This window comes from Psammomys obesus, unplaced genomic scaffold, assembly GCF_907164565.1.
Source record: "Psammomys obesus unplaced genomic scaffold, mPsaObe1.curated_primary_1811, whole genome shotgun sequence".
Taxonomy (NCBI): domain Eukaryota; kingdom Metazoa; phylum Chordata; class Mammalia; order Rodentia; family Muridae; genus Psammomys; species Psammomys obesus.
In genome coordinates, this window is record NW_026596073.1 from 28,057,736 (window position 1) to 28,081,252 (window position 23,517).

Below are 23,517 nucleotides of genomic sequence, written 5' to 3' on the forward strand. Positions count from 1 at the left end.
AGAGAGAGAGAGAGAGAGAGAGAGAGAGAGAGAGAGAGAGAGAGAGAAAAGTAACCCTGATGGTTTAAGCTATTTAAAAAAAAAAAATGGCATCAGGACTTTTTCCCTTCTCTTCCCCCTTTTGTACCCAAGTGCGTTTTAGTCACAAAGGTTCCAACAAGAGTGGAAGGAAACTTAGACGGGGCTTTGTTTGACTCCGTGTAGCGACAACAAGAGAAACAAAACTACCTATTTGTAACGGACGTGGTGCCATGGCTCTGGGCTTTTTTTTTTTTTTTTTTTTTTTTTTTTTTTAGCGCCTGCCGATTGAAATCTTAACGTCCGGACAATGGGAGATCGGCTAAAATTACCCTCCCGGGTCCTGGGCGGGCAGGGTCCTCGAGCCCCTACCCCCGCCCCCAGCTCATTCTCCTGCAGCCTGGGCTGGCTGGGGCCCGGGCTCCCCGCGTTCCTCCGGCCTTGTCCCCGCGCTCGCCGCCTGCACCTGCACCTCGGAACCCCGCGAGCCTGCCAGGCCCCACGACCCCTCGGCCAGCCCTCGCGGCTCCCACCGTGCCAGTCGGCAGGGGCGATGCCGGCCGCGCTGCTCCCATCGCGGGAAGGCGGCGTGGGAGGGAGTTGGGGAGCGTAGCCCAAATGCCACCTCCGCGCCTCGCGGCGGGACGCCAGGAAGTTGCGTGACCCTCCCCCACCGCCTGCACTCCGCAGCCTCTCTCTCTCTCTCTCTCTCTCTCTCTCTCTCTGATTCTTTCGTCCCCGGGCTCTCCTCTGAAGCCGCCACCACTGAAATCCTCCTGTGTGGAGGCCGGGGTTGGGGTCAGGAAGACAGTGGGAGGAGAGTCCAAGCGTTGCCTCTGCACCCTTTGGATGGGACAGACCGGTGGAGGAGGGAGTCGGGGTTGGGGACACGTGCTGCGGTCCCTTGAGCCACACCTGGGTAGGGCTGGGAGAAGGCTGTGGAACAAGGCCCGGCCCTAGCCTAGCTCTGTAGTCGGTCACACGCGCAAAAAGACTCGTGTTTGGGAACCGAGCAGATGCCGGGCGAGTCAGGAGGGCGCCGAGGCCCGGGGCTGACTTCTGGTCTGTACCGTGGGAAGAGGGGGTAGGAAGAGGGCTCGGGACGGAGAGCGGCAGCGCCCTGGCTGTGGAGGAGCGGAGGAACAATGGCACGCCACCTCCGGCCCCTGCCAGCTTCCTGAAATACGAGTTGGACGGTCGCCCCGAACCACCCATCGTGGGCCCTGCCCCACCCCGGCTCCCCGCGCCCCCATCCTGCCTCATGTACCCAATATTCCGCAGCAAGGGGGGAAAGGAGCTGTCGCCCCGGTGCCGTTTTACCCACTTCCTTCGAACAGGCGTGCGCCGTGACCTGTTGCTGAGGAAGGGGGGGGCGCACAAAGGTCCCCCCGCGGCCGGCTGCGGGCTCCGGGCCCGCCTCCCCCGCGCGGCTCACGGGGCACCGCGCTCCTCCGGGCTCGGCTCGGCGGCGCGGCAGGCCCCGCCCCCTTTCATGCAAAACCCTCCGGCGAGGCTGGGCTCGGGCGCAGGAGCCGGCGCTCGCTGATTGGCCGCCGGAAACCCATTTATTCCCTGACAGCCCCCATCACATGGATGGTTGTCTATTAACTTGTTCAAAAAAGTATCAGGAGTTGTCAAGGCAGAGGAGAGAGTGTTTGCAAAAAAGAAAAAAAAAAAAAAAAAGGGAAGGAAAAGTACTTTGCTGCCTCTTTAAGACCAGGGGCTTGGGAGAAAGAAGAGAGAGAGAGGAGAGAGAAAGAAAAGGAGAGAAGTTTGGAGCCCGAGGCTTAAGCCTTTTTTTTTTTTTTCCCCAAAAAAACTAATCACAACAATCGAGCGGCGGCCCGAAGGAGGAGAGCGCGCCTGTTTTTTTGTTGTGTTTTTTTTTTTTTTTTCTCTTCGTCCCGGTTGCACTTCTTCGCCCGTCTCGAGCAGCTCCGCTTTTCTTTCCCCCGTCAACTGTTTTCCTCCGGCGGATCCTCGGCGCGCAGGGCGGCGCACGGCCGACGCCCCCGCGCGCGGCGTCCCCCGCAGTCCCGGCCAGGGCCGAGGGTGTGCGGCCTCCGGCGGGCCGCGCCCGCGCCCCAGCGCCCGCATGTATAACATGATGGAGACGGAGCTGAAGCCGCCGGGCCCGCAGCAAGCTCCGGGAGGCGGCGGCGGAGGAGGAGGAGGAGGAGGCAGCGGCGCGGCGGCTGCCACCGGCGGCAACCAGAAGAACAGCCCGGACCGCGTCAAGAGGCCCATGAACGCCTTCATGGTGTGGTCCCGGGGCCAGCGGCGCAAGATGGCCCAGGAGAACCCCAAGATGCACAACTCTGAGATCAGCAAGCGCCTAGGAGCCGAGTGGAAGCTCCTGTCGGAGACCGAGAAGCGCCCGTTCATCGACGAGGCCAAGCGGCTGCGCGCCCTGCACATGAAGGAGCACCCGGATTATAAATACCGGCCGCGGCGGAAAACCAAGACGCTCATGAAGAAGGATAAGTACACGCTCCCCGGAGGGCTGCTGGCCCCCGGCGGCAACAGCATGGCCAGCGGGGTCGGGGTGGGCGCCGGCCTGGGTGCGGGCGTGAACCAGCGCATGGACGGCTACGCGCACATGAACGGCTGGAGCAACGGCAGCTACAGCATGATGCAGGAGCAGCTGGGCTACCCGCAGCACCCGGGCCTCAACGCTCACGGCGCGGCGCAGATGCAGCCCATGCACCGCTACGACGTCAGCGCCCTGCAGTACAACTCCATGACCAGCTCGCAGACCTACATGAACGGCTCGCCCACCTACAGCATGTCCTACTCGCAGCAGGGCACCCCCGGCATGGCGCTGGGCTCCATGGGCTCGGTGGTCAAGTCCGAGGCCAGCTCCAGCCCCCCCGTCGTCACTTCTTCCTCCCACTCCAGGGCGCCCTGCCAGGCCGGGGACCTCCGGGACATGATCAGCATGTACCTCCCTGGAGCCGAGGTACCGGAGCCCGCCGCCCCCAGCAGACTGCACATGGCTCAGCACTACCAGAGCGGCCCGGTCCCCGGCACGGCCATTAACGGCACACTGCCCCTGTCGCACATGTGAGGGCCGGACCGCGAACTGGAGAAGGGGAGAGAGGTTTCCAAGAGAGAAACAAGGGGAATTGGGAGGGTTGCAAAAGAGGAGAGTGAGGAAAATCTGATATGCTCAAAAAGGAGAAATTTAAAAAATTTTAATTAATTACCCGCAGCAAAAATGACAGCTGAGGACCACCGATCCCATCCAAATTAACGCAGAAACCGTGATGCCGACTAGAAAACTTTTATGAGAGATTTTGGGACTTCTTTTTGGGGGGACTATTTTTGTACAGAGAAAACCTGAGGGCGGCGGGGAGGGCGGGGAATCGGACCATGTATAGATCTGGAGGAAAAAAACTACGCAAAACTTTTTTTTTTTTTTTTTTTTAAGTTCTAGTGGTACGTTAGGCGCTTCGCAGGGAGTTCGCAAAAGTCTTTACCAGTAATATTTAGAGCTAGACTCCGGGCGATGAAAAAAAAAAAGTTTTAATATTTGCAAGCAACTTTTGTACAGTATTTATCGAGATAAACATGGCAATCATATGTCCATTGTTTATAAGCTGAGAATTTGCCAATATTTTTCGAGGAAAGGGTTCTTGCTGGGTTTTGATTCTGCAGCTTAAATTTAGGACCGTTACAAACAAGGAAGGAAGAAATCTATTCGGATTTGAACATTTTTAGTTTTAAAATTGTACAAAAGAGAACATGAGAGCAAGTGCTGGCAAGACCATTTTCGTGGTCTTGTTTAAAAGGGCAAACGTTCTAGATTGTACTAAATTTTTAACTTTTACTGTTAAAGGCAAAAAAAAAAAAAAAACAATGTCCATGCAGGTTGATATCGTTGGTAATTTATACTAGCTTTTGTTCAGCCCACCTTTCCGTTTTGTTCAGATAAAAGATATGGAATTACTGTGTTTGAAATATTTTCTTATGGTTTGTAATATTTCTGTAAATTGTGATATTTTAAGGTTCCCCCCCCCCTTTTATTTTCCGTAGTTGTATTTTAAAAAGATTCGGCTCTGTTATTGGAATCAGGCTGCCGAGAATCCATGTATATATTTGAACTAATACCATCCTTATAACAGCTACATTTTCAACTTAAGTTTTTACTCCATTATGCACAGTTTGAGATAAATAAATTTTTGAAATATGGACACTGAAATTATGCCTGAGTCTTTTATTTCTTTGGCTAGCCAAGGTAATGCATAACTTATTGGGAAATTAGAGAGCTTGTTCAGCCACCAAAGTCTTGTAGTTACCGGCAATGTCGGTTAGTGTTAAACCTGCAGAAGAAAGAAACAGGAGGTGGCTGGGTGATTAATAACGGGGAACTGAAATGCGCTGTCATTTCTAGAACAGAAACTAGAGGCATACGTTCTAAGTCCACCCCCTGCTCTGCCAAGCGGCGTCAATAACCGCCGTGTGGGCTTAAGCTAGCTCGTAGCACTTGTTGCCAGAACGACTCAATTCTGAAATTTTTCGTGTAGCTTTAGCAGATGGGGTATTGAGCCAAATCAGAACCAGGTTGGCTGGGTTTGTTTTCATTTTCCTCACGACACAATGGCCCTTTTGAAATGCGGTTTATAGGGGAAAATGATGCTTCTTGTATCGGAATAATTACAAAGTAGACACGCCGAGCGTTCCACCCGGTAGGCGCTTGGGCCCCTCCGGCCCTGCTATTGTGTGAGGAAACAAGTTGGGTTTTTCTGTCTTTTTTGTTTCCTGACTTTATAAACTTTCTCCTCTACGTTTTTCGTGTTTGGGATGAGGGAAAAGCAAAGACCGGCTTGCAAAATTCCCTTGCTTATCGTGGACTTTTTATTTATTTATTTATCCCTTCCCCCTCTTTCTCCCCCCCCCCATCCCGGATCCCACTTCTTAGTTTGGCGGCGCGGGTCCAAGCCTGTAGTCCCAAATCGGATAATCTCTGCAGCTGGTTACACGCAAAAGAAGCCAGGCAACAGACATATCACAGAAGAAAGCTCTCCACTCCGAGGTAGATATTTCGCATTGTGCGCCTCTGATCACATTTGGACATGATTGTGCTTTTGATCTGTTAACTGTTTTACTACAGTAGAAGAGAGAGGGGGAGGAGAGAGGGTGGGGAAACGAGATTGGATTTGCTGTTTTCTTTTCGCCCCAGGAAAAGTAAAGAGAGGCTGGCCACGTCCTGGGCTGGAGCGGAAAAGTTGGGGGAACCGCCGTGGTCTTTAAGTTAACCAGCGGGTTTGGCTGTAGACAAGGCCGCTGGCCGGGCTTCCCACACCCTCCCCCCTTCTCCTAGTTTCGCTCATCTATCCAAAGGCACCGAGGACCGGGAACGGGCGTCCTTACGAGTTCTACACTGCTTCCCTGTTTCTAGAGGGTCCGCTCGCTGCGCCTCTGCTGAAGTTAGGATCCTGTGGCGCCTTGCGCCCTGCAGCCGGGTACCGGCCGCAGGCTGCGCTCTCAGCCTCTAGGCCGGCGTCGCCACTTTTGCAAGAAAGTAATTTCTTTCTTGTGGAGCTGCTAATGTTCCCGTGGAGGATTATGAAGGTCTCGTTTTTCTGTGTTTATATTTCTTCTCGGTCGCTTCACTTCAGGTGGACGGTGGACTGTTCTTTATTTTCGTTTTTAGGGCAATGTTATACTGGGAAGGGGCATTTATTTAGTTCCCAATCCAAGCTAGGCATTTTCCCCTCTAATTAATGCAGAGACTCTAAAAGAATTTCCTCGACCAGGCCAGCCATTGTGATGCATATAGGATTATTCACGTGGTGATGAGCACATTCGCCAGTTCTTGCTCACACATAGGAATAAAAGAAACTTTGAATAAAGATCCAAGTGATGTGTTGGGGGGAGAGGGGACGATATCCCCGGAATTCGAGCCAGTGGACAGTAGAGAATGTATATATTTGAAAGTAAATATATCTTAGGGGTATGTATAAAGTTTATAATAATTGACCTGACTCATCCTCCAATTTAAAGAAACAAAAAGGCCCAGTGGATCTGACCCAAACCAGACACTGGGAACATGCTCAGGTTCTAAGATGTTTTTGCTTTTGCAAGACAGAAGAGCACATTTTTAGAGCTGAACTCATTTAAGTCATTATCACTGAAAAAAAAAAAGGAACCCCATTCCCCCCCCCCCCGTATCCCACCTTATCCTCAAACCAAATAGTCTAAAAGTAGAGGCCAAACTATTTTCTTTGCAAATATAGATGCTTTTGATAAAGTGCAGCTAAAGAGAAAGACATTCGTTGCATTATCCATTTCCTTAAAACGGTTCTCAAGATGTATGATTGCATCCCTAAGTTAATATTGATGAGCAAATAAATTTAAAGAATAATTCAATTTTTAAGAAGAGGCATAAAGTCATAATTCTACCGAGAGATGGCTTGCTGCTGTTACTGGATGTAACTTCTTCCCTAGGAATATTATTCTGGTCAATGAGACTTAATTTTCAGTCAAGAAGGTGAATTTAAATGTTGCTTTGACTTTACACACAACACGAGAAGTGTGTAACAGGGTGAGCATATGATCTGTTCCTGTTATGTCTTCTCTTCCACACCAGCCCCCTCCATATCTTAGAGTGTTAAAATATTTTGCTGAGCGGGAGTAGATTAACAAGGTTCCTTTGCCAATACTGGGAAGCTGGTGTCACGGACCATCCCCGGGGAAAAGGGCTCATATTAACCACTAAATGAATATTTGACAAGGGCTCACTCGGAGGTATTACTATAAATGTGTCCCTACTGGACTTTTCAAGGTCAAAGAGCAATGCTTCAATTAATTATTTAGACTGCTAGTAGATTTGGATGTAATAGCTGTACTTATTTCTGGAAAGCGACACATTCTTGCAGTAGGAAAATCTCCCGAGACTGTCCATCAGAAACATCTCAGATGGAAAGGTGTGTGGAGCCCTGGCACTCCAGAGCTTTTATGAAACAGTTTTCTGGGCCAAAATCTTTCTCTCTTTCTTCCCCCCCCCCCCAGTTCAGGGACTATTTTTGGTTTAAAAGGAAAACAAACAAATAACATAATTTATGTCCATTTCATCACCATGTCACCGTGTCTGGCAAGATCTTTTAGAGTTTGTGATTGGGGTGAGGTGGGAGGGGACTGAATGGTATTTTATATAACCTCTGCCTGGTCTAAATAGCAAAGTCATAGGATTTCATAGACCCTCCCTGACAGGTTTTGAACTTAGGCAGGGTACATATTCCTGTTTGGCAATAAAAGCAAAGGTTTGAAATGGAAGACACCAGGCTTAGTGTGCCGAGTTTTAGTAATGACAGAGTAAATGGGGGCACCAGGCAGGCCCCCCTTCTCCTATTGGTCTGAACAGGGGGTGCATTCCTGCCATGTTACCGGTTTCTCCGTGACCCTAGGTAAAATGGTAATCGAATGATTTTGAGAGTAGGATTCCTTCACAATAATATAAATTGAATGAATAAGAGATAAGCTGGGTGTAGTAATTACAGCCCAATTCATTCAGCTTTTCAGAACTTTTGTTGTAGGCGCTCCATTGACTGGGTTTGAGCTGCCAGTTTTCTCACATTAAAAGGAGCTGATCAGCGCCTGGGGGTGGGGGGGGGGCGAGGGCTGCTGCTAAACTGCATGGCTATGGGGTCTTCATTTAGAACCATTACAAGAGCGAAATTAAACCGCGCCTTTGTGGGCACCGGGTTTTTACTTTTCAGCTGCTCACAGTCTATAGTTAACTGCTCTGAGATTGAGGTCTGACTGTGTGGCCTGATCACCTGCTAGTTGGCATCTCTTATCTAACGTCCGTCCGTCTGTCTATCTATCTATCTATCTATCTATCTATCTATCTATCTATCTATCTATCTCAGTTGTAATTGAAAACACTCTTCTCTCTGCACCCTCCCCCATTTCTTGCTTTGGAAAGTTTTGAAAATAGGCGCTCATATTTTTCTTCCTGGAGTTTCTTTTGCATAGAACTCTTTTAGCCAAGACTTGAGCTCAGCATTTCTCTTACCCCAACCCTACTATTACTTTAAAATAATTTGCATCTCTTGGGGGGGCTTTATTTTTGTTTGTTTTTGGCTGCCTTTCCTCACTCTTGGACCTAAGATTTCTTTTTCTGGCTCCACCTGGGTCTGGGGTTGGGGATTGGCTTCATATTCTTTGCTTTCTTTTTTTGACCTGACTTGAAAGATGTCTGCCTGCCTCTCCCTAGGGACCCTGTCTAGGAGATGGATCCCTTAAAGAAGGGAGAAACTCTGACCTTTACTGTGAGAGTCTGGAGAATGTCCAAAGGCACACAGCCTCTGAAATTTTTAAAATAAAAAGCTCAACAGAGCTTTCCAAAGACAGGGAAATGGCTCGAACTGCAGGATTAAGTTGACATCTTTCATAATTAATTTCTATTAAAAACTTTCCCGGAAATGTGTCCGTGACACCAGCTGGGAACCTCCTCTCTCCTAGGGATGATGCCAGCTCTGGTATTGTTATTCTCCGCGAGGATATTTTCCTTCTGTGGCCTTTAGAAAATAATGGAAGACTCGACTTTCTTGTTTTGACTAAAGAGACTTCTCTTGGGGAGACTGGAGTACGCAGGTAAGCAGGGATTTCTCTACCCACAGCCCTCTTTCTGTGTGAGGTTCCGGATGGATTCTACTTTATATTTTGGTAGGACGGGAATAGTTCTAACTTCTTGGACGCTGGCTGGTGTCAGTTACTATAAGAAAGCAAGCAGTAATTTTTTTTTTTTTCTTTTGAGGGACGCAGAGATTTATTTGCTGTTTCTGGGCCAGCGTTCGGGCTAGAGGTAGTTTTTCCAGTTGGCACACAGGTCAGGTGATTCAAAAGCTCGGAGGGGCCGTTCGTTTTTATGACCCCATCTGCTTGTCTATAGCAAGTCAAGTGGGCACGGATGTACAAAGATTTCGGCGCTTTGAACCACTTCTGCCTCCTTAGGCCCAGGTTCGGCAGGGCTGAGCTGAGAGCTCGCCAGCCTCCTGCAGGCTCCCTGAAGGGAAGGGACTGCAGGGCCAAGGCCTGGAGACGCGGCAAGCCGAGCCAGTGGCTGACCTGGACTGGCTAGCACCTGACGTCACCGCCGCCAGTCCTCCCACCCCCAGAGACTCCAAGAAGATGCTGAGGGGTTTCCAGTCTCTCTGCCCTCCCGCAGCCCTGCTCTGAAAGTTGCCCGAAATGCTGGTACTGCGACGCTGTTACAGAGTCCTCCGCCTCCTGCGCGGGAGTAGTGTTGACCTCCTGGCCTCAGAGATGGCTTTAGAGTCTCTGGACTCTCCAAATCAGAGAAGTTGGTGTCTTCTTGACATTTCACTTGAATCCTTTGCCCGTGGCCAAGACTTACCAGGTCCTTCCCACGGAGGATCAGAGGGCACAACTGTGGGAAGCTTTGAGAGTTTTTCTTTGGGTGGGGGCGGGGGACGATGCAGGCTGGAATGAGCCAGCCCACCATTTCCTCAGGTGTGAAGTAGAGGTGGCTGTCTGAGACTACCTACTACATTCGAGCTGGAGATATCCTCTCTTGTCTAGCAGAAGAAGGTGAGAGATTAGGGAAGCACGTGCCAAGTCAGCCTCAAAGCTGGATACAAAGACCATTTGGGGCCTTTTTTTTTTTTTTTTTTGCTGGTCCTAGGCAGTGACTTTAGGCTTGGGGGAGGGAGTCACTCTTCCTTCTCACCTCTTTATCACCCGCTCCTACTTAGGATCAGCCTGGGAAGTCACTTTGAAACTGCACCATCCCTGTGATGGAAGAATATTGGAAGGAAGAGTATTGGCACTTGAAACTGGAGTTGCCTCCACCCCCCCAGAGGGCAGTGAAATGGTGACTTTCCCCCAGCATTCCCACCACTGGTGGCCAGGCCAGAGAAGGGGCGATGCCCCTACCCCCCTCCCACCTTGTGATGTCAGGATCTGCAGCCGCTCTGGGAGGCCTATCCAGGAAAAGAAACACCAGAGCATTCCTGGACAGGCCAGAAAAGTTGACTTCCATCAACACTCCCCCGAAAGGTCCAGTTTTGGAGGCACCTGACCTCCCCGCATTCAAATGGCTGATCTCTCCCATAAATAACCCCAGATCTGCTCACACACCACTCACATACATCTGCAGCAGGATTCTTCCTTTACATGTGCTAACAAAGTTGGGTGATCTGCTAGCCAGGGTTTGTCCTGAGATCAGAATGACTCAGTCAGCTGTGGGTTATTTGTTTGTTTGTTTGTTTATCTTCAAGCTCTTATCAAATTAGGCCAGAGGCCTTTCTAGACCGAACCATGGCTTATCTGTTTCAGCCTTTCTGAGTCTCAGCAGCAGATTCGGGCCTGGACTTCTCAAGTCTCCTGGCTCGGATGTCACGGTGTTTAGAACTGTTGACCCCAGCTTCCCGTTCCACCCCTGAACACTTACACAGCTTCAAGCCAACGCTGCATTAGACCCACCTCAAAATACAGCAGATAACATGGTGGAGTCAAACACTGACTGTAGACATTCCCTGAGTGAGTGAAGGATGGGAACTGTTGGGTGGCTGGGATGTGTCCAAGATGGAAAAGGCCTTTGGTGTCTCTGCAGGAGCATGGCCCAGGATTTATTTCATCCCTTAAATCAGTTCCGTATTTTTTAATTCCCTTTCAAGGCAAAGGGTCTGGAAGCCGGACTTTATATTCTGATGTGGGCCCAGGCTTTCAGAGTAATGATTCAGCAAGAATCAACCAACAGCTCCAATCTGGGTTATTGTGTAACATTACAGTCCAGTCAGAATGAAGCAAGCCTGTCTCCTCAAGGTTTCCTTTTTTATTGTCTCCCTTTCCTCTTTCCTTCAGAGAAGGTACCTTAAAATCTAGTCTCATTGGGAGTGTGTTTACTCTAGCTTCTGGTAAAGTAGACTAACACTCTCCCGTCAGCTTTCTAAACACCCTCTCAACAGCTTTGTGAAATAGTGCAAAAACATTTTGGAATCCAAGATGGCAAAGTAAACCTGAGCATATGGAGGGGAGCCTTGGTTGTAAGGAAATGGATTTAAATGTTTAGCTCACACTTCAGGCCTCACTGCTCCCATCTTCCCCCTCAGTAGGCGGCTCCTGGTACTTGGGTGCCCTACCTCTTTTAGCAAGCTGGTCCCCCAGCATAAATTATGAATGTATATCCAGTGGGCCCCTCTGCTAAGATTAATTCGGGTCCTAGTCTCTCTTGCATGTTTCTGCTTTGATTCTTATAGAAAGTTCTCTCTGCACTGTAAGCAATGTCATTCCACAAACTTACTATTTCCATATGAACTATGGAGGTAAGTTTCAATGGGGGGGGGGAATCAGGTAATCCTCTCATCTCCTCCCCCCACCCCCAGCCCAGGAAGCTTTCCAAGTTAGGACACAAAATATTTCATGGTTAGTCGTGTGAGCTTCTAAATTAGCTGCATATAAAGTATTTTAAGATTTTTTTTTTTTTTTGGGCTGTCACTGGCTGGCAATACTCATTTTGTGTGTGTGTGTTGGTTTGAAAAGCAGGAAGAAATGTAATGAATTGAGTGCTGTCAGAGATGTCTTCTGTTTGAACAATCTGCGATGGGCTGAATGGCAGGGACTCCCTCATCCAGTGCAGGTGCAGTAGAGCTGGGAAAGGGGGAGGGGCCCTCTGTTCCATCCAAAAGCAGCGTTTCCCACAATAGACCACACACTGGTGGCCAGCGTGACATCGGCTCACACTTACATACTTTCCCCCCCATCCACAGTTCTGAACCGACAAAGTGGTCATACAGTGGCCTCACATAGGTTCCTTTAATGAACATTCTGAGGTTCCTATGGCCAGCATTGAAATCCATGGGCCCCGGGAGGAACAAATAGACTTTTTCATCGTGAGTTCCAAACTCAAATCTATAGCTGTAGATATTAAAAGTAAGCGGATCTCTCTGCTCTCTCCCAATATCAATGCCCATAAGGCCCAGATGCCAGGATCTGAGAACTCTAAGTTAAAAGTTTTTCTGAGACTACTTAGGTTCCAAGCCTGGGTCTTGCAAGTCCTGTGAGATCAAACAGGAAAGGAGAGAAGGCATGAATTTCGTGTATTTGTTTAAATGTAAAAGGACCTCTAGTATTTTATTATGCAGCATGAGAGGGCTAATCCTACAAATGAAGGCACGTTAATCTTGCTGAGCGCAGTTCTGTCCCCTTTTGAATTGGTTTTACTGGGGAGAGGGGTGGAGAGGAAGAGAGGGGGTCAGGAAAGGCGGCAACTGTTTTAAAACTCTGGACAGAAACTCGACCACCCTTTAGCTGCCCTTGCTGGCAAGGAGCAGACGTTAGAAGGGTTTTCGTTTCACACTGGTATAAGCTCAGGCCTGGGTGCCTCAAGTTTTAAGGGGAATTATTTAAGAGTGAGAGGCTACTAGGAGCTTTGCAGTCCGGCCATTCTTCACGTACTTTGCCCCCCCTCCCCCCCGCGGCTTGGCCGGGTCTTAGTTTTGGATCTGAACATTTAAGAGGAGGCAAGATACATCCCTCAGCACCACCCTAGCCTGTGACATGAGGGTGACACCAAGGTGGCCCAGCTAATAAATGGTTCCCATTTGTGCCGAGGAAAATTACTGCCTGTTTACTTACAGTTAAAACACATCCCTCTAGCCAAGAAAAACATCAACTTTCCAACGCCCCTCCCCAGTAAAGCCTGTTTATGATTCCCTTAAACACTTCGGTTGGACCGGGAAGGCCCCCTTGCTCACCTCTGCATGGGTAAGAATGAGAAGCTGGAGTGCGCCGGCTGGTTCTGAAAGGCACTGATTGTAAAGGCCAAATTCTTTTTAAAACCCCGAATCACGGGAGAGATGTCTGAGAGCGAGAGTGGGACCACTGGCCCCTGGCCTCACGGTGCGTATGCCTATGGCGCCTACTTAAAGTGCAGGCCTGGAAGAGGTGTCCCTGCTCCCCCATCCACAGCACCCGCAGCTTAGGCGCTAACGTATCTTCCGGCCGGTACACACCCACAATTAATCTTTCTTATTAAAGCCTCCATTCGGTACCCAAGGGGCAACTCAAAGCTATTTAGATTTCCTTGGTTGGCTGCACAGATTTAAGTGGGCAAAGAGTTATAAACCTAATAACAGAGGGCGCGCGCGAGAGGGATTTGAGTAGAGAAGACGCAGGAATCACGAGGGGGGGGGGCAGTGCTAGAAGGATGCTGTGGGCCTTGCCCACGTCTGGCGTCTGCCTCGGGTTGCAGCTGGGGCTGTGGGGAAGGCAGCGAGCCTCCCGCGCGCGCGCCACGCGCAGCATTCTCCAACCGCACCTGCCCGCAGGTACTCAAGGCGCCCCTTCTCTCCCAGAGAGACGCCATCCTCAAACATCCCCCAACGCGGGAACTTGTAGAGAACCAGGAAAGGTTTGCACTGTTTGGGATTAATTGAGAATAATTAACACTGGACACGGTTAATCACCACTTCGCGGCCCTCTCCCTCCTTTCGGGCCTGTGGTGTTGGCCTCTTTTGCTCCGGCTGACGATGCGGGTGGGTTTTGCTGGTGAAAGTGAAGACGTCGCGGTAGCTGTCACCCAGTTCGGCTGTACTTTTTAAGCGCTCGCATATTGTTTGATTACTAATTCGAGTTAATATGATCTTTATGGCAACATAACAGTGGATAATTGGCCTTTTTTTCTCAACAACAATGTAAATCACAATCGCTTTATTATTTAATAACGTCAAACGCTTCGTTGGATTGGCCCCGACAGAGAAGACCTTTTCTTTCTAGACAGTATTATGGGGGAAGGACAATGAAGATCTAATTGTGGAGGTTTCATAAGTTGGCTCCGGTAAATGAACAGCTTCGATATGGAAGTCCCAGCAGATGTGGGCACCGCTAGCTGCAGAGACGCCACCCCACCCCTTTAGCCACCGTCCAAACGCCCTGTTGGAGGCTTTCTGGGGTGGCCGCGGTCCACAGAGCCTAGCAACCACCTGAAGTTCCCAGTAGCAATTAGAGCTCGTATCAGGCGCTTTACATTGGGGGTTTATCATTAAGGCAGCCAGTCAGCTCACCAAATTAACATGACTTGCAAACAGCCACAACCCTTTGGGCGCCCTTACGGTCGATTTGGCTGCGGGACACGGAGAGCTTGGGTCTGCGTTTTGTTTTGGTTGGTTGCTTGGTTGGTCGGTTGGTTGGTTGGGGTCTTACTTTGTTTTGACGTGATTTTTTTTAAAGAACGGGATCGGTATTTTCAGGGTCTTGGAATACACTTGTCCCAGACAGTTTGGCAAAGGGACCCGAGCCATTATTTTACAAATGCCTGGACTAGCCGAGAGTACCCAGAGACCCTCTCAAGAGAAAGACCACTCTCGGAGGGAAGGTAACCCTGCTGCTAACATGACAGCCTCACCACCCTCGTCCCCAAAGGCCCAGTCCTAACGGCGTCCGCCGCTGCCTCCGCTGCCGTGGGAAGAGCGCGGACGCTGGGGTCCTCCAAGTGGCGAGCCCCAGCCTCTGGAATCCGGGTCAGGGGAGAGAGCCCCGGAGCCCGCAGAGGTTTTGCTGTTGCGCGAGCTCGCCTCTCCATTTTAGTGAACCAATACTGCCTGTCGGGGAGAGGGACAGCTCGCCCCCACCCACCCCTCCGCGCCCTGCTAAGACAAACAGGAGGTGCGAAACGCTCCTCCGCACACGCGCTCCGGGGCCCCCCTCCCACTCCGCGCGCCAACCGAACAGCTGTCCCCGCGTCCCCAAACCGGACCTGGGTGACAACTGCCCGTATTCCCAAAACCGTCCCACCGACCGTGGCCAACGGCGATCACGTTTGTTGTTGTTGCTGTTTGTTTGTTTTGGGGGGGGTTGTTTTGGTTGTTTTTTTTTTTTTGGCCCCCTACGCCCTAGGCCAGTCTCTGAGAACCTAAAAGAAGTGAAAAGGGTTGAGGATTAAACAAACAAGCAAACCAACAAACAACTAATCTTTGCCCACACCCTCAGTTTTTAAAAAGTGGTATCTCGGTACGAGGAGGGCGTTTGGAAAGTTTCTGTCAACAGGAGTCCGCCACATTGCTATTCCTGTGTGTCTGCCGGCTGGCCTCCCGGCCCGCGGCGGACAATGCCCGCATTGAGGCGCGGTGGCCTGCAGGCAGCGGGAGGCTGGGGACCGCGCAGCCTTCCTCCGAGGGGCCCGCAGCTGCGGGAGCACCGGGGTGGCAGCCGGGGCGGGGAGGCCGGCCGCCGGAAGGACAGCCGTTACAAGTACCATTTTGCCTCTGGCCTTACCCCAAGCCTGGCTTTGAGGACCCAGATACAGGACTGCAGGAGACCCCCGGGGGGCGGGGGGGAGAGGGCGGGGTGGCGCCCACGACGATGAGTTTTGCATTTTGTTTCGTTTTATTTGCCTCCCCCACCCCCACCCCCGCGTACGATTTTTACTTAGACCCAGAGTTTCTGCAGCCCGGGCGGCCTAACCCCCACAGTCTTAGCTCTTGGGCACCTCGTCTTTTGTTACTACCTAAACCTCGGGCTCTGACGCTAGGCAGGCCTCCGCCTTCGTGCCAATCTTCGTCTCACCGGAGCCCCGGCACACCACACTCGCTGGGAGTACGGCAGCGCAGAGGGGGCGGGAGAAAACAAAACAAAACAAAAAAAAAAAAAAACAGGCCAGAGACTCGGGGACATTCTTGTCTAAGCTCCAGTATTTTCTCCCTCAGAGCACACACCAGCACCCGGGGCCTTGGCGGAGGCACCTCGAGGCCAGGGGAGGCCCCTCGGAAGGGCGCCACCGAGGCTGAAGCGGGCGTCTCAGGGTTGAAAACGTGCACCCTGCCGGTTGTGGGGACCACGTGCTGCGCCTTCGAAAGGTGACAGCGGGCCCCGCCGCGGTGCCAGGCGACCGGAGATGGCGCAGGGAACGCCGCAGCCCCCCTCGGTGGCGCCGGGGGGCGGGCGCTGAGTGGCAGAGCTGGCCGCGGCTCTGAGTGGAGAGAATTATCTGGAGCGTGTTTCATCTGGGGCTGCGTAGTCAGCTTCTGCCTTATTTGTTTGTTTGTAATCTCATATTTAGCAAGCCAAGGACCGTGGCAGCAAGGGAGAAAGGAAGGGATGGAGGAGGGGGCTTCGCGCTAACCACACCCCTTCCTAATGAGTTAATTTCCATATTTGCGTCTCCCGCTTCTAGCGCCCTCTCTTTCCGGGCTCTTCTGCACAGTTGCGTCTTGCGCAGCTCAGACACTCTCCACTTAGGGAATGAAACAAACAAACAAACAACAACAACAACATCAAAAAAGCCCCGGGTAAGAGCAGAAAATTGGTCTATTGATGACATTCGCTCCGATTGTTGATCTTGGCATTGCGGGCAGCTTGTTAGTCCCCACTCCACCCCGGAGTGGGTCGCACGCCGATTGCAGAGAGTTTGCGGACTCCGACAGACGCTGACGCCCCTCCCGCCTCCAACTGTCAGACCGCCGCGTCTCCTTCCTTTCTCACAACTTGGCTTTTTTTTTTTTTTTTTTTTCTTATTGCCCCTCCGAGTAAAAGCAGTGGAAACCTAGCCAACCCAGAAAAGGATGGGAAATCATCTCAAACAAATGAATCAAAAGTGAAAGTTTCAAACTAGATGCCCATCTTGGGGGAGAAAGATCTAGTCTGTGGGCTAGAAAAAAAAAAAAAAGGAATGGTGGGAACTGGCTCTACCAGGGTGGGCACCTGTGGAAATGGAGGGAGGAAAGAGACGAAACGCGACTGATATCCACACGCTGGCTCGACGAAGATTCGTGGCAAAGACAGTGAAAAAGTTTGTGGAGACACGGGAACTCAAGGCCACAAATAAGGATTGTCTACACAGTTCAGGAAATCGCTACAAGGAACAGACCTCCCCAAATTGCTCACCGCCCCTGTCCTTCCCCGTTTTGGTGGCTTCACTCCTCTCCGGCTGGGGCGTCCAAATAGCTCTCCGGTCAAAGAGAACTGTCCCAAGAAACTCTTGTTTCCAAACTAGGGGGGGGGGGGGACTTAGGCCGGGGGCTTTAATAAAGATTTGTAGCTCGGCGAGGGGCGAGGACAGCAAACACCCCGCAGGTGTAGCCGTAACTCCACCATCCGGACTCCAATGTAGATTACTCTGGCCGCGTTTGATCGGCTCTTTGAAAGCCTTTAACAATTGCCTGTGACGAACGGCCGGCCTCAATGTTTTTTGTTGTTGTTGTTGTTTTGTTTTTGTTTTTTTTCTGAATAATGCCCTGAGCGTAAGTCCTCGGGGTCTTTAAAGAGCTCCAGTTTGGGAGTGTTTTTGGAAAGGGGGACCGTTTTCGGTTTGGCTTTGAAGGAGAAAAAGGGGGGAAAAACGTTGCATTTTAGTTTATACCTACCTCGTCAAATTTCAGTTGCTAACTGACATCACTCAAGCCAGGCCAGTGCTTGATCCCTGTCACCTCTGCGTGCTGCCTTCCAGAAGCTGCCCACGGCACACTCTTTGTGTCAAGAACCGTTGCTCTTCTTTTCAATAATGCAACGTGTGTATGTGGGTACACATACTTCGTTATGTTGCCTTTAATGAAATGACACAGTTACTAATTTCTGTCTTGTCAGCTGCAGCAGCACTTCCTGCTCACACTGTCTGCTGAGGGAGTTAGAGTGAAGACAGTGTTATTATTATTACCACTTAAATTCTGTCCTAGGATCTTCTCCATTCTTTCTAAATCGTATCTGTTTAGTAAGAGTTTGACTTGGACGTCAGAGTTTCCAAAGTGAAACTCTTAGTTTGCCACCACCCCTTCCAACACCTTGGCACCAAACCCTAACACCAAAATGAAAAAGAAAAAAAAAAAGGAGGTACTTCTGAACTTGTCTTGTTTGCATACAGTGTTTACTTAAGGGGAGGGAAGTGAACTTTTGTCTGAAACATACACTTTGATTTCACGAAGTGTCAACAGTTTCAGGGCTTATCATGCTAGGGTGAGGGGCACACATTTGAATTAAAGGCCCACTCCTGCCACTTCAGAGTACGAAGGGCTCCTACCCACGAATGGCTGTTAGAGTTGCCTGTTGGAAAAGTTTTCTCTGTACCAAGTCTCGCACTGGGAGATGGGGAAAGCCACTGTTTATTATCCAGCTCTGGACAGGAGCAGACCCCAGCACCGAGGGGCTCACAGCTCTGGCCAGCGGGAGTGGGGGTGGGGCGGGGGCAGGGGACTGGCTCTTCACAGCAGCCCCCTTTGTTCTCCTGAGCTCTCCCCTGATTTCAAGCTTCACTCGAACATCCCAAGTTTGTGTGTTAATGACGCTATTACCATCTGGCTTGCCCTACTTTCCAAAAGATATAAATCTCCCAGCTTGACTGCCCACATTATCATTTAAGTGCCACCATAGCCAGAAGGAAAAGATGCTTTCAAGGCTCGGATTCTTGTGCCCTGACTGCCCTGGCACTACTCTTCGACTGTATTTATAGACTGCACATTCAGGGCAAGAAAGAGTACGCCTCAGAGCCTGTGTATCCTCACAGCTGTCCCTCCAAGCCGAAAAAGACCTGTTACCTGGAGGAAGAAAGACGCCAGATGATTTTCCCTTAACAACACTTTTATTTTATCTGATGCAACCCAAATACACACACCAACCTCCTTTGTGTGTGTGCGTGTGTGTACACCAGTGCGCGTGCACTTCCCCTAGCTCCCTCCTCTTGGGCTAGTAAAAGTGTCAGCACAACTCCCAGACTGCCATAGCAATGTGCCCCTCTGCGGCCTTTCTTTTCAGTAGAATAGATTGTTTCTCTGTGGGAATGGGGGTGGGGGTGAAGAGAGGTAAACGAGGCCTGTGAGGCAACTTTTGGGAGCTGGACAGCCCTCCCAAACTCCCACTTTTAATGGCGCCTGTCTGGGTGTGTGCTCTTCTTTCGATTTACACGCTCCTAGCTGCATGCCTGGATCCTCCTCTGTCTTTTGAGTCCTTCCTGGGCACAATCATTGATGGTTTTTGTTTTTGAGCACAAAAGCTAGGGACATACAACAAAAGTAGCCACACTGGCTTTTGCAGGGTCCCACGAAGCCCCCACTTATCTGGCCTGGTCGCTGTGAATGGAACTGGGTGTCCTCTGCCTCTAAGCGTGCGTGGGCTGAGGGTTCAGGACCCTCTACGATTTGAACAGTTCATACCTCCACTTTCTAGATTTCTGGACTCCGTTTCCTTACGGACAGTCATTTCTGAGTGCTTCTGTTGGTGCGTCCTCCTCTTTACCTCGAGGCAGTTACCGTTAACATCAGCCCAACCTACAGGTTTGAAGGAGTGGAAGCGTGAACTTCCCGGATTCCTACGGAAGCTCTTAAAATCACAGGAATTTTAAGATGTGAGAGTGGGAATGCAAGCATGCACACTTGCACGCACAGATAAACGCCTTAAAATTTTCATCTTTAAAGAACAATATTTATATGTCGTGTGCCTAAATATTTCCACCACTTTGTTTGAACTGAGCACAGACTGCACAAAACAGTTACTAATTTATAGCACACCGGGTAAAGCTGTTTGCAGGCAAGCCTTTTTATTCCCTTCTCAGTTCATTTTCTTGCCTTTTTCTTCCAAACTAAAAAAAAAAAAAAAAAAAAAAAAAAATCTTGTTTAGAAATTTGTATCCCCCTTTTCCTTCTGAGAACATTACTGAGTTGATATGAACAAATTGCAGAGGATATACCATTTAAGTAAGATGCACTTTTAATCACTGGTCATTAAAATGGCTATGTTAAATACACTCAATTACATGCATGACTTAACTCTAACAGCACTTCTTATTCTCCCAGCTGCTCACGTATTCCTAAACGGTAGTCTGCGGTGGAAACTTGATTATGCTGAATCCATACATTTCCATGGATTTCATCAGCCTAATTAATGCCTCAGTGTGGTCCTGGGGTCTGAATGGACCTTTTACTGTCATTTGAGGTGGAAGGCAGTGTTGGAATGTAGAAGTTTTTTTTTCCTTCCTTCCTCTCTCTCTCTCTCTGTCTTTCTCTGTCTCTGTCCCTCTCCCTCTCTCTCTCTGTCTCTCTTTTGATTACTCTCTGGTACTTTGGGATTTCACTAAGCAAGGTAGATAGGTAGCAGTCATTAAAGAGAAAAACTATTACACTGCAAGGAAACCCTCTAAATGTCAGAGGGAAAAAGGCTTGTTCTTTATTTGCATATTCTTGATTTCATAGACAATCTCCAAATATTTGGTAAGGCAGAAATACCGCCGTGCTATTGTTTCCCAAAACTGCACTGAAAAGGGAAAGTTGGGGTTAGATTTACAACCGGTGGCTGAACTCATTTCTTTTGCTCATCAAAGCTGCCTCTGCTCTCTCCTTTCTTCCTGCTCCGTCACTTCTAGGCTGCGTTTCCCCTCCACTGCAACTTTCATCTCTCCCGAGGAAGCACTCAGGGCGTGTTTTCACAAGAAACCCAAATCACCCCCCAAGTGGGGGACTCCATTCTGTCTTTTCAGGTGTAAATTTACATTTGAATACATCTCAACCTCACTGACCCCTGCTATCCCTGGCCCTGCCTCCACCGAGCGGCTGCCAATCTACAACCCCACAACTTGCAAGGGCAGGCAGAGGTCGAATTTCCCAAACCCCGCCCCTAACCCAGAGACCAACAAGTGCTCGCACTTCTCAGGGGAGACCTCCTGATATGGCCGTTCTTAGTGAGATGTATAAAGGAGAAATCCTTTCAAGTTGTATTTTCTTGGTGACCAAAAAGAGTACAAACAAAACAAAACAGAAAAGGGCCAAAAGAGGTGGAGATTTGGAGTCCTTTAAGAAGTGTAGCAACTCTGGCAAGTAAACGTTGAAACTTTTCCTTCTTTTTTGAGTCCCCAGGGACAGAACGCTCCCAGGAGCAGAGTCTGTGCCATTGGCCTAGAACTTGGAGTCTGAGGGAGAACATCATACCTGACACCCTATCTGGTGGCTGGCACCAGAGGATTTCAGATGTATAACCTTGGAACATCATGTATATTATGTTGATGTAATGATTTTTGTACTTTGAGCATATGTTTAGGGCTTGGAAATTAGCCTTTTGCAGTGCCTTGCTTGGATAAGGACACGAATTCTAGAAGAGACAATTGCCAGAATTGGTGGCACTGCCTGGCATACAGTGTGGGCTATTTAGACAGATCAATGGAGACTCAGATATGTCTGTAGAATGAAGCTAAGACAAAGCTAAGGGAACAGCCATAAAATGCATATGCAGGTAGCCAGACCCTTAGGAGGGTTGAAGATGTTCACTTCGTTAAGTGTAGTGGCCCATACCGTCGTTTTGGAATTTAGGATGTGGGAGCCAGAGGGTCAAACGTTGGGGATTTGAAGCCAGCCTTGGCTACATGTAGGAACACTGTACCAAACTTAGGGAGGCAGGGATAGTCCTCCAAGCATCCTACCCCACCGCACCCCTACACCTTATCTCAGACTGGAGTGGGATTTAGTCATTCCCTATAATTACAGGAAAGGCTAGCTAACAGATCAGATGTCCAGTTCGCTGTCTTGATCCGCATCAGAGCTTAGCCAGTCACAGCTGATATGATGTGCCTGGCCCTGACTTCACCTGTCCTACTTCCACTGGTGACACTTGTTTCTAAAATAGTGACTTGTTACCTGTGTGGGCTTTGTCCCTTCCGTCCCCTTGCTGTTCTAGAAAAACTTGTGAACCATGATCATAGATGAACTCTGCTGTGCCCACAGTCCTACAGCAAAGTTGCCAAGAAATATTCTGAACTCGGTTGATACAGTGCCTGCCTGACGTGCGCAAAACATTGGGTTCAATTCCCAGCACAGCATAAACTAGGAGTCATGGTGTATGCCTGCAATCCCAGTACTTGGGAGGCACTGTTCAAAGCTAGCCAAGGCCTAAGTCCCTTTCTCAAAAGACTAATTGGAATGTTGGAGACATTTGAGAGCTTGTAAACTGATGCTGATCTGAAATACTGGCCTTTTGCAGAAGCCCAGGTTGTTCTATTTTCTTTCAGACCTCAGTAGGTGCAACACACCAACCTTGACTCCAGAAAGCTGAGCAAGTTAGAGGTGGGGTGCTTCATTCTCAGACCAAACACCTTAATGATGGTAGATATAGGAAATACAGACTCCAATAGCCTCAGTTTAGAAGTGACAAGTGTCGCTGATTTGTGTGTGTGTGTGTGTGTGTGTGTGTGTGTGTGTGTGTGTCTGCTTGCTACTGTCTGGTATCCTTCTAGTTTTTTAGTTTTGTTATTGTTTTTGTTTTTCCAGACAGGGTTTCTCTGTGTAGCCTTGCCTGTCCTGGAACCACCCTCCCACCTACCTCCCCCATACCCTGGTAGACCAGGCTGGCCTCAAACTCATAGCCTGTGCTTCTGGAGTGCTGGGATTAAGGGTGTGTGCTACCATCACCCAGCTACCTCTAGCTTTCTTATGCTTAATATGGATACTGCGATGTAGCCACTGGGCAATTGTGCTCTTTGCTGCACAGACTCTGACAGAGTCGTCAGAGAGCATTTTTACCTGTAGTATGTAAATGATTTGGAGTACGAGGTAGTCCTATGCCTTCTTAGCAAGGTTTTGGGATGGCTTAACATGTTTTCTGAATAATCGAAGTCTCGAGTAGGATGGATTCCAGAGTAGGTGCATCCAGTAACAGGTTTTGGGTGGAAAGCAACGGGTCACAGGTAATAAACAGAGTGGGTCCAGTCACGGGTCCTCTTCTTCTCAGAGTGGCATGCTAGCATCCATGAGGCAAACTGCCTCACGGCTGAGTGTGTCTCCAGCAATGGAGAAGTTGGGACAAAGGGCTGGTAGTTGTTAGGTTGTTTACAGAGGAAGGTGGCCCTGTTTTTGGAGCTGCAGCATTTAGATACTGCAGTACCCTGGCAATGGTCACACAGGCAGGCTTTGAAACTGTTCAGCACTTAGTTTCTGGATTCTACTTTTAAATCCAAATCTGAATTTTTTCATTGGTTCAGGAAAGAAAAAAAAATACCTAATTTGAAATCCTGTTATAAAGTCTTTGAAAGCCAACTTAGAAGAGCTTAGAAATAGCTCTGAGTCCCACATCTCAATATGCTGTGCTGGCTCCCGTGGTTGTTTCTAAGAGAAGAGAGCGAACACCTGGTCTCTAACCAGGAGAAAAGCGGATTCCAGGATCTCGGTCTCTCAGTGGGGGCAGGCCTCGGCACTCACAGAGATCAGGAAATTTAAAGCCGGTTGGGTAGATCTGCTCTTGTCATCCAAACAGCACATTTTCCAACTCGGAAATGCCAGTTCGTGTTATTTCTGTGGCTAGGAGTTGCTTAGGATCCGTGACAGCTGAGGTTTTTCTATTGATTTTATGACAATGTCGTTCATGGCGCTCCCAGAACTGAGAAGAGAGTCCAGTTCAGCAAGATGATTCTTAATTCAAGTGCTGTGCCATAACCAAAGTATGGAAGTTGAAATTTCAGCCTGAGAAAGTGCAAAGGGGGATTCAATTTTGAACCTGAGCTATAGCTAACTCAACCCTCAGAGGAGGGATGGGACTGGCTGTTTAATTTGAATACTTAGGATC

General features: G+C 49.5%; 1 protein-coding gene across 1 annotated transcript; it reads left to right on the forward strand.

Annotated features, from left to right (window-relative positions):
• Nucleotides 1–1,734: 1,734 nt before the first annotated feature.
• Sox2 (SRY-box transcription factor 2) lies at nt 1,735–4,212 on the forward strand. The gene has a single exon (XM_055626015.1). The coding sequence runs from the start codon at nt 2,114–2,116 to the stop codon at nt 3,083–3,085; it is 972 nt and encodes a 323-aa protein (XP_055481990.1). The 5' UTR covers nt 1,735–2,113; the 3' UTR covers nt 3,086–4,212.
• Nucleotides 4,213–23,517: the final 19,305 nt, after the last annotated feature.

Coding starts and splice junctions, on each gene's coding strand:
- Sox2 (XM_055626015.1), top strand. CDS start 2,114: ATGTATAACATGATGGAGACGGAGCTGAAGCCGCCGGGCCCGCAGCAA.